Source organism: Nannospalax galili, unplaced genomic scaffold (assembly GCF_000622305.1).
Source record: "Nannospalax galili isolate Female #2095 unplaced genomic scaffold, S.galili_v1.0 scaffold135, whole genome shotgun sequence".
NCBI lineage: Eukaryota > Metazoa > Chordata > Mammalia > Rodentia > Spalacidae > Nannospalax > Nannospalax galili.
The window spans coordinates 2,190,274-2,201,559 of NW_008338998.1; the positions used below are offsets into that span (position 1 = coordinate 2,190,274).

Sequence of the window (11,286 nt, forward strand, 5' to 3'; positions counted from 1 at the left end):
GCTATTTATGAATATATGTACATGCTTTTATTTTCTGTCTCAGTGCCCTTTCAGCCTTTTCTCCATGGATAAAATCATTTCCATGGTAACAGATGCCTACTTTTAAGAGTATCCTTATTTATCAGCACTTAGCCTTTTTCTGTGTATTTGTGGTTTTGCCACAGTTTGGTTGGTTGGTTGATTGATTGATTGTGTGTGTATTCACACTGAAGTTGAACCAGGGTCTGGTGCATGCTAAGAATGCCCTCCCACCATGCTGTGCTTCTAATTCCTAAATTTTGGGTTTTAAAGAGAGAACATTTTGGGAATTAAAAAAAATATTTTTTATGTGTATGAGTGTACTGTGTACATGTATGTAAGTGCACCCATATCATACAATGCCCTCAGAGGTCAGAAGACATCAGATCCCCTGGAACTGGAGTTACAGATGGTTGTTAGCCGCCTTGTGGGTGCTGGAATTCAAACCCGGGTCCTTTGCAATAGCAGCCAGTGCTCTTAACTGCTAAGCAATCTCTTCAGCCCCAGCTTTTTGAGACTTTTAGAAGCCATTTTGATACAATTTTCCATTTTACTTTGGGAAAAGCCAGGCTAAGTTCTTAAATTAGTGTATAATCCTTCTCATGAGAAAAGGCCAGAATTGGTCATGTTTCACAGGTGGCACTTACTTGATTTAATAAATAGGATTGGTGGATCTTAACTGGCCCAAGACTGGATAAAGAATCACTAAATGTAGGAAAATGAAAGACATTTGTTAAATTTTAAATGCAGCCTTTGTCTCTACTGGTTTTGCATCTGTAAATCATTTAGCCAGATGTGTACCAAACTATAGAGGAAAAAATTACATCTGTACTGAACATGTACAGATTTTTTTCTTGGGTAGCATGACAATTATTTGCATAGTATTTATATAGTATCAGTCAATATATGTAATCTGGAGGTGACTGAAAGTATTGTGTATACGTTATATGTAAATGACATACAATTTTATACAAAGGACTTGAGCCTGCATTTGGTAGGAGCATAAAACCAACAAATGACAAAAAATGACTGTGGCACCAACCTGTGAAGTAGGAAGCCAGTGGCAGATTAAACAGAAGTGTTTCTATTTTAATTAAGATTTGTTTTCATTAAAAAATCCTTATACAAGTATACTGTAGACCACTCATCAAAGAAGCTTCTTTTTGCAGCAGATGGAGACTATTACAAAGTTCCACAACTGGTCAGACACAGAGAATATATGTCTGAGAGATGCCCAGCCCTAAGTGACACATCTACAGTGGAACCTCAACACCTGAAGCTCATGGAACATAGTGGAACAGGGGGTAAAGAGAAAACTAATACATCCCTCAACTCTCACCAGCTAAGCTTCCTCATACAACAGAGTGCAGTGCACAGAGAAGGTCACAACTGGCCAAGGTGTGGAGAGTAAGAGACTGCAGAAAATGTGTCCTTGAATAGGACTCCTATATTAAACCTCGCCCACCCACAGCTCAGGGACCATTGCAGAAGAGGGGCTGGAAAGATCGTAAGAACCAGGCATGAACGTAAGAAAAATAGAGGCTTTCAGGCCTCTGGGAGCTTGTTCATATGAACTTGCAGCAATGGTGACAATGTGCAGAAGAAACAGGCTGACTTAATCAGACAAAAACCCAGCACAGAACTGAGGAAATGAGCAGGTCCCAACTTACCAGAGTAACTATTGACAAATGACTACTTTGGGGTGAGAGAGAATAAATCTTCTTCAAGAAAGTGACTCTAGATAGGCTGACTAGACTCCAGTGGAAGAACTTACACTGACAGACATCTGGGTACAAATGCTTGACCAGATAGGCCCTTAACATATATGGCAGAATGCAGGATGTCTGGTGGTATGGGGCTATGAAAGGGTGTGGATGGGGGAGGGGATCAAATTTGATTAAGATCTATTATAGGAAATGCACAAAAACTTAATAAAAATATACATTAAAAAGGAAAAAAATGTTCCCAGTTTTTATCATGACAGGATTCCTGTGCTAACTGTAAACCATACAATACTGTACATCTCCAATCTTTGAACCTAAGGGCCAGCCTTCAGCCTCCGGTCCCTCATCAGACCACCCTACCCTGAGCCCCTATCATCCTTAGCAGGGCCTGACAGGTGCTCTTTCTCACACACATCACTTTTTCTCTATACTTAGAGTTCAGACAGCCTTCTGACATGCTGTCCTCCATTTCTTGACCTGGAATAATAAATGTGGCACAGTAGAGAAATATAAGCAGTCATACATCTGCTGTGGTTTGTGATAGAGATGAGAAGAAAATTCACTATACATTCTCCAGCAAGCTCCGAAGGGAAGTCTGTGAGGTTTCTCGGGACTTTCTTGGTGTGCCTTTGCAAAGTTTCTGCGTGCTGCACTGTCTTTTCATGCACAGTATCTATGAAATTTTAGGAAATAACACCTAAAGGTAAGATAGAACTCAAGTGAAGAATTGCAGTGTGAATCTATTTTGTACCCAGTGAATGCAGCACAGTTCTATTGCCCTGTTTTATGCACTTTACAATAGAATTTTCTCCCTTTCACTCAGAAAAATTGGTCCTGCCTGTTGCCATTATTAGCTTCTCTACTTCTGTAAAAAATATCATCTTTCTTTCAATTGCCCAGGGCTTGTTCTTTTGAGATCATTATTGTGATATATATATATATATATATATATAAAAGTTATTTATGTGGAAAATTGTTAACAGTGGTTTTATGGAAACTATAGTTTAGTGGCATTGAGTACATCTTGAGCATTGTGTAACCATAACTTTTATCTACCTCCTGATCTTGTCTTCCAGAACAGAAGCTCTATACTCACTGCATAGTAATTCCCATTCCCTACTCTACAGCCTCTGGAAACCACTTTCCTTCTTGAGATCTGTTAATTTCAATACTCTTGTTATCTCCTATAAATGGAATTATGTGGTATTTGATTTATAATGGGTTTATTTACTCAGCATACTGTTTTCATCTTTCTCCGTGGTATAGCTTGTGTCAAAATTTCATTTCTAAAAAATATCCCATCCTATTCCATACTTTTGTTACCCAGTCATCTTTTGATGGACACTTAAGTTGTCTTTGCTCTTTTGGTTATTGTGAATGGCACTAGTATGAATGTGGACGTATAAGCGTCTGTTGAATCCCTGCTTTGTTTCCTTTGGAAAAATACCCAGATATGGGATTTCTGGGCCTTATGATAATTCTGTGTAAAATTTAAAAGTATTTTTATTTTGTGTATGAGTATTTTGCCTGCATGTGTGTAAGTGCACATGACCCCTGGAGGCCAGAAATGGGTGTTGCATCCCCTGGGATTGAAGTTAGAGTCAGTTGTGTTCTGCCATGTGAATTCTGGGAATGGAACTCTGGTCCTCTGAAAGAGTAGTGAGTGCTTTTTACCACTGAGCCATTGCTCTAGCCCAATTCCGTGCAATATTTTGAAGAGCCACTCTACTTTTTCCATTGTGTCATTTTCCTTCCCATTATCCTGTGGGTGGCAATAGCTCAGCTCCTTTTCCACTGTCATTGAATCTTTTGAGTACTTATAATTCAGCACAGCAACCATTTGTCAGATACCTGATTTGAAAATTCCTTGTCCCACTTTAGGGTGGCCTTTCACTCTGATGTGCTTTCTGTGTACAGATTTAATTTTGGTATAGTGAAATTTATCTGTTTTTCTTTTGATATCTGAGGTTTTAGTATTAAATGCAAAAAAATCATTACCAAATTGACTATCACCATGCCTTCCTTCATTTTTTGTAGTTTCTTCTGATAATCATTTTCTACTAAGCTTTAACAGTTACATCTTTAACCAGTTTTGAATTTATTTTTGGATAGAACATAAGTTATAAAGGTCCAAGTTCATTCCTTCACTCTTGGATGTTCAATTTTCCCATCATCATTTGCTGAAAAGTCTGTCATTTCCCCCATTTAAATGTCCTGCAATGTCCAAAGTCTTTTGTCAGGACTGCATCTTCAGTGTTTAAATTAGTAGCTGTGGCCTGTATGCTTCCTGGGCACAGCTGTCAGGGTGATGTACAAAGTGTTCCACTGACACCATCATGACTCTGCTTAGAAGAGCAGCTACTAAAACCAGTGGACTGTCCCAACTTTTGTGTAAGTATGTGTGTGCATGTGTATGTATTTCAAATTCCTAGCTCTTAAAACCTTTATTGCACGATTGTGCTCAATACATTTCACACTTTTCATTTTAAGTTGTTAAGGATTTATGTCTGTAAGCTCTTTTAATTTAATGAGATTAAAAAGCTCTGGAAATCCAAAGTCTAATATATACAGTGAGACAATCAGAAAAGTCTCTTGCAAAAATCAGTACTTGACCACCTTCACACAGCCTTCTGTAGAGCATAATCATAGGTTATGGTGTGTGGAAACAGAATCCAGAGAAGCTGACTTATTGTTCATAGTAATTAGGAAAACCTAGTTTAAGATAAAGAACACTGTTCTTCTGAAATTCAAGTGTCATATGCATAGTACATAGAATTGTGTTGGATTTTTTCCAAAATGCCAGCAGCTCTTTGAAGCTAACATGATTTGGTTGCACCGACAGATGTGAGAGGAGGTGTCTCACATTCACAGACCATTTTTTTATCTCACGAAGCATGAAAATCATTACCTCAGTTGCTGACCCCTGAATATTAGAACCTGAGAGCTCAGAGGTGCCACTCAGTTCCAGAAGCAAAGCGCAGAGTCCATTTGTGAATGAGCAGCCATTTAGCAAACTGAAGGAGGCCCATTGAAATAATTGCAGAGGCAAACAATATTGTTTCCATGGAAACAATCCTGTGAACAGGTTCATGTGTCTTGTTTATATTCCTCCTGGGCATAAATATTCTGAAATTGGTTTTGTTCTCTCCTTTGTTGCTCCCTGAGTGGTGATGAAGGGAACTTCCTCCCTGAAGAGGGTGCTGGCTCCTGAGCTCAGGGCTCTGCAGACTCCCCATCTCATTACTGGAATTGCTCAGTTCCACTGCAGGCAAGGGAAGAGGAACTGGTTTTCCTCAAAGTAAATAAGCCAATTAACCCCTGGTGCACAGTGTTGGATACTGAAACTTCTGCTTATAGAAACTGCATTCCCTCAACTTGAAACAGTAATACTCTGACTCACTCAAGTTTACTCTTTTTGACTGTATAATTCTAACTCTGCGATAGACCTCCGTGTGTGTGCCTAAGTAATAATAATAGCGATAATAATAAGCAATATTTCTATGTTTCTTTGGTGTGTGAACTTACTAGAACTTTGCTTTAAGTTCCATCATTTTGAAACAGGAGTGTTTATGCACCTCTAATAGTGCTAACATTGTGTTTTTGCTTTATAGCAAAACTTTGACATTAAATTACATATATAATATCTTATATTTTATCTCATTTCATTGCCATAAAATCAACTTAAGTAATGTAGACTATCTTTATAGTCATCTGTTGCTGGCAATTTGCAGTGAGTAAATGTCTTATTTTCTTAGAGCTCAATAAATACAAGTCTGAATCTCTCATCCTTTGAGAATTTTAAGAGGACAAGCTGGGTTTGCTTTTAAATGCAAAATAAGTCCCAAAGAAAAATCTACCCACCTGTGTAGTACAGGCCTGTAGTATTAGTGACTGAGTCATTGGAATATTGAATTGTGGTCTCCTTTTTCTCTATATCATAAAGTACTAACATACATGTATTTTTCTCCACAGTAAAACCGACGGTAATCGATGTGGACATTTATGTTAATAGCATTGGTCCTGTGTCATCAATAAACATGGTAAGAAACACCTGTTTTCTGATCTGAGACTCTTTCATCCCATCTTGCTTAGTGTCCTTGTGGATTTCTGCTTGAGATTTATGCAGGGTTAAAACCCACATTAACTCCTTAAATTTTAAGTGATGTGGCACTGATGATGGTCTATAAGAATCAGGAGGAAGAACTTGTGACATCAGTGGTGAGCGTTGTTCTGAAAACTGTCTCTACCCTATACTCACCTCCCACACAGGGGTTGACAACTCATAACTTACAGATGGGATTATTACGGTTGAGTAGCCATTCCTTGTCTGATCTCATTAATATTAAAGATACATATAAATAACAGCTTGCTATTTCCAGTTCCCTCCTTTTTAAGATTTGAGAGAGATTTGCTCTGTATTGTTGTCAGGAAAGGACCACAAATCACCAGGTCATATTTTGTGTTTGGTTTGGATTATAAAGTTAGGCTAACCGTGAGTGATTTATCTGTTGTGGGCAGAACTATAAGATCAAATAAGTGCTTCCTTGAGTATAGAGGTTTCCATAGTCTTATGAGCAAGTTGCATATAGAACTTTTTAATGTAAAAGAAGTCATTCCCAATGGAATAGTGCTTAGAGGCTATGCAAGTGAGTCTGTGTTAGGCTGTTACATGTGAGTTTGTGTTAGGCTGCTACATGTGGCCTCTGACTTGTCTGCTGGTGTAGTGTGCCTCCCTGCTAGGAGTGTGTAGGCTTCCCAGAGGAGGTTATTCATCTGCAGCCCCCAGTGATGCTGCCAGTGATGTCCCCATGACATTCTTGAGTTCACTCCTGTGTGATTGCTTCTGACTCTGGGGATGTTTGAGAGAAAAGACTGGAAGTTGCTGGCATACAAGAAGGCCTTCTCACAGCAGTGTTCAGGGATGAAGATGCCCTGCCCTCCAATCACGGGCAAGAACATTACTTTAATGGCCAGATATTAAGTGTTCTTTACTGACAGGAAGGTTCCATGGAGGTGAACTATTATGCTGTAGATACTCTCCTTTAAAAATTAAAACAATTGCAAGTGTGTAGCTCAGTTGTAGAATGCATTCTTTGCACACATGAGATCCTGTGTTCAATCTACAACACCAAAAACAAAAAGCAATATCTATGCCACCCATAAGTGGTAGCAAAGAAGTAAAATGAATAAAAAAGACTTACTTCACACAACCTGTGGGCTGCAAATGGCCTGTGTTAAAATCAAATTGAGAATGTAGTCTTCTCTTACCCGGTAAGTATTCAGCTGACTGTGTTGAAAGAGTACTCAATTCTTAATGGATTTGTTTCTTATCCTGGAGTTTTATTTGCTTACCTTTGTTGCACACATTTTGTTCAGCACATTTATGTCTAACACTACTTTATGTCTTAGCACTAAAAAGAAACAGTTCCCCTGCAGACACGCAGTACCAGTTCGCTGCAGTGAAGCGGTGCAGCATCAGAATCCCTGGGGTTTTCATGAGCTCCTGTCACTTGCTGATCTACTCTGTTCTCAGAATTTCACTTTCTTGAAGTTTTCTGTGTGGAAATCAAATGTATGAGAGGAACATGATAATGAATGACAGCCTCCTCAGAAGATGATGGCTCCAGTCAAGGCTGTACCCTCTGTGCTCAGGTGGGCAAGGTTGGCACAGCCTTCTCCAGTGATGTCATCACAATCATTTGTCAATGGGGATAGCCTGTGAAAGTGTCTAGTGTGTGATACAATTGGGGATGAGTGGCTGTTCACTAAGATACATCTACAATGCTGTTCTGTGGACCTTATCCCGGACCTGAGGGACAAAGGCCTGAAGCCATAGCAGAGATCTGAGCTTCATTTTAAGGATTGTCCAAAACAGATGCCAGCTTCGAGAAAGTGTGAAAGCCTTCTTCCACATGAGCTGCATTCAGAAAGTACCTCATGAGAATAATGCAGACCATGCAGATCTCCAGGTAACTTGTCTTCACCCTTTTAAGGAAAAACCAACTACAGGATGGCACAGTATACACTAAGGGTTTGTAATTTTTTGAGGCAATGTCTCATGTGTTCCAGACTGGCTGGGAACTTGTTATGTAAGCAAGATGGACTTGAATTTCTGATCTTCTTGTCTCTAGCTCCCGAGTGCTGGGTTATAGGCATGTACCACCGTTCTTGGTTTATGCAGTGCTACAGGGGAGAGGAGGTATCAAACCTAGGACTTCATGTGTGCTAGGTAGGTGCTTTACAGCGTGAGCTATGTACCACAGCCCTCAAAGTGATATTTAAATCTTGAACTCTGGAGTTTCCATCTAAGGGTAAAGAATGACCTTAATCAAGGGTGAGGCGCCTGCCGTCAAGCCTGACAACCTGAGCTGTATAATCAGAATATACATGATGGAAGGGGAGATCCAGTTCTCACATATTGTTTTCTAATCTTCACATGTATGCACACAGAAATGAATATAATAAAAAAATTAAAAAGACTGTCCTTATTTAAATGGCCTGACACATTTTGTGCCCACCACCAAGGAAGATGTGTAGGTGTCAGTAGTTTATAAATTCTGGGACAGACTCAAGTGAGTTAGTTTTATAACAGTGTCTGGCTCTTAAAGGTTTTTTTTCCAATTAATCCCTTATTTAACAAAGAGACATTGTTTGGAATGACTTGGTATCTTGAATGACTTGGTTTATTTGGAATACTTTTCTCAGACGTTTTGTCTCCTACAGTGAAAGGTGTACTGTTACAGGTAGCTGGCTGCCTGTTACTTTGAGAAACTGAAGCTTATCTCTAGGAAACAGGAAACAAGCTGACCCCCAGCAGATGTTTCACTCTGGTGATAGTGACATGTTTAATGCCAGCTAAAGTTGTCTAAGCTATCTCTTCATCTGATTGTGTGAGGAAGAGTAACGTACCTTGGCATAGGAGGCAGGCCAGGGCTTATTTAGAAAACGTAAACATACTTGTCCAGCTGGGTATCCACTTGTACTGCCAGCATTTGGGAGGCTGAGGCAGGAAGATATGAGTTTCTGACCATCCTTGGCTACAAAGTGAGAGCCTGTCTCCTAAAACCAAAGGCTATGGATGTAGCTTCCTTGTAGAATGCTTGCCTCAAATGTGAATAGCCCTGGGTTTCACACTCAAACGTGTAATTGCTACATTCTCTGTGGGTAGATTACTTGGCTCATTCACTGAATTTTTGCTGTTGTGTGTTGGGCCTTATGTTGGATGCAAGTGAGACAAGATGAAGAAAGTTTTACTCTGAGGTCAGCAAGTGTGTACATGCACCCAATATTAGAGTGAAGTTAGACCGGGTGCCATGTAGCCGGCAGGTAGGAACATGGCCTACCCTGGGAGCCCTCCACAGCCTTTCGAGGCACACTTAAGGATGAACATTCCATGCCTTTTAGTGTTGTAAAGTCAGAATGGCAAAGAGCTCTGTTTGCATCAGTGGATGCCACATTTATGCCAACTACAAATGGGAAGCCACACCACAGCTTCAGAAGAAATAAAATTCTTTTGGTGAAATGTGGACCTTGCAAAGAATAAAAATAAAATGAAGAAGTAGAAAACTCACTATAAGTGGCTATTGAAGATTGAGTCATCAATAAAGAAACAAAGAAATTTATGATAAAAATTAGAACAATCTAACTAAAGAATGTATTATGGGCCTGGAAAGATGGCTCAGTGGTTAAGAGCACTTGCAACTCTTCCAGAGGGCCTGAGTTCAGCTCCCAATGTCCTTGTCAAGCAGCTAACAATCACCTGTTACTCCAGATCCAGAGGGATCTGGCACCTCTGTCTTCCACAGGCACCTGTACTAATGTGAATATACACACACAGAGACACACATAAATAAAATATTTTTAAAAAAGGAATGTATTGTGGGAAAAAGCATCATTTGTAGATGTGTTCAGGGTTTCAAGATATAAACTTTTATTGGGTTTTAGACACAAAGCTGAAGTCTAATAAGCTTATAGAGTTTTCTCCAAAGCCATCTAACAATCAGCAAAGGAAGACTGTGACTGTTATACTTCTGTCCTCACTTTGGATTTTTATTGACATTTTCAATACTAAAGTTTTTGTTTCAAAACTTCAGCTGTTAAGTGAAGTGGAGCTACGGTTTAGTCTGTTGTTTAGCTGACTGACATTGATTGTTACATCTGTCCTGGAGTTCTTTCTGCTTTTCCTGGGATATTACAGGCTCCAACCTGGTCGGCATTATACGTGGATTATTCAGAACCAAGGAAGCTGCACACAGGGAAACATGTGAGTTCATTTCTGAGAATATCCACTGTAAGCAGCATTTTGGGAAGGTTTAAACTCCAGGGTGCTGTCGTGGTGCATCTGCTGCCCATTGTTCTTACTTATATTGAGTTAGGTGAAGCTTGTTGCCATCCTATATGGGGGAATTCTAGGTGTGGTGGTAACCCCAGGCTGTTCTCTAGGCAACCTAGTGGCATAGCAGCTCTATGTGCCAGCAGAGCTACTGCTTCACCTATGACTTGAGATGACAAGGCTCAGCATGAATCCAGTATTATTTCCTTTTTTAAATTTATGAGATTGGATTTTTACATTTGTTGAAAATTTGTACTAAGTAGGGAGAATTCTGCAAGTGCATCATTTACAGCAGGTTTACCCTTGTTCCTGGGCACTCTGTGACTTTGGACTACTGTATAAGGAGAGGTGCCTCTCATTTTAGAATCAGTAGCACATGCTCTTCTTGTTCTGTCCGACTCTCTAGCCCCTGGCAACCACTGATCTAATCTTAGGTCTCCATAGCTTTATTTTCCCCAAGTGTCCTGGAGCTGGAATCCTGCTGCCTGTGGCTTCTCCATGCTGCCTTCTTTTTCTTTGTTTTTTAAAGTACTGTCACATAGGGAGACAAAGTTATGTGCTTTGGACTACTGTATAAGGAGAGGTGCCTGTCATTTTAGAATCAGTAGCATATGCTCTTCTTGTTCTATCTGACTCTCTAGCCCCTGGCAACCACTGATCTAATCTTAGGTCTCCATAGCTTTATTTTCCCCAAGTGTCCTGGAGCTGGAATCCTGCTGCCTGTGGCTTCTCCATGCTGCCTTCTTTTTCTTTGTTTTTTAAAGTACTGTCACATAGGGAGACAAAGTTATGTATTGACTCATCCTGATGTGAGACTAAGGAATTGATGGGTGGCTGTGAAGTCACTGGGATAGGCTAGATATCACCAGATGATGCCTCATTATGATTCATAACCTAAGTATTTAGAACATGTAGGATGTTGTGCACCCCCAAGGGTGCTGGGAGAAAAACAAGACCCAACAGCCTTACTCTTGCTGTTCCCTTATAGCTGGTTTTCAGAGGGGGCATCAGGCAGCCATGTCCTGACTGAGACCTAAAGAATGTCACCTCCCTCCTGGAGAGGTTGCTCACTTCTGTAGAGTAATCTCTTGCTTTGTAGAACTTTCCTGAAGCCATCTAGGTTCAGGGAAGACCAAAGGAAGTGAAACCACAGAAATATGAGCCTGCTTTGCTTCATTTTCTTTGCGTATTTTTCTACCTATGTTTATATAA

The 11,286-nt window shown here is 40.0% G+C and overlaps 1 protein-coding gene across 1 annotated transcript in view; it reads left to right on the forward strand.

The window, feature by feature from the left end:
* Positions 1 to 11,286, forward strand: part of Gabrg3 (gamma-aminobutyric acid type A receptor gamma3 subunit) — a 749,929-nt gene that overhangs the window by 47,809 nt on the left and 690,834 nt on the right. Inside the window, exon 3 of the mRNA XM_008833637.2 lies at positions 5,715 to 5,782. Within this exon, the coding sequence (XP_008831859.2) occupies positions 5,715 to 5,782 (68 nt within the window). The remainder of the gene's footprint in view (positions 1 to 5,714; positions 5,783 to 11,286) is intronic.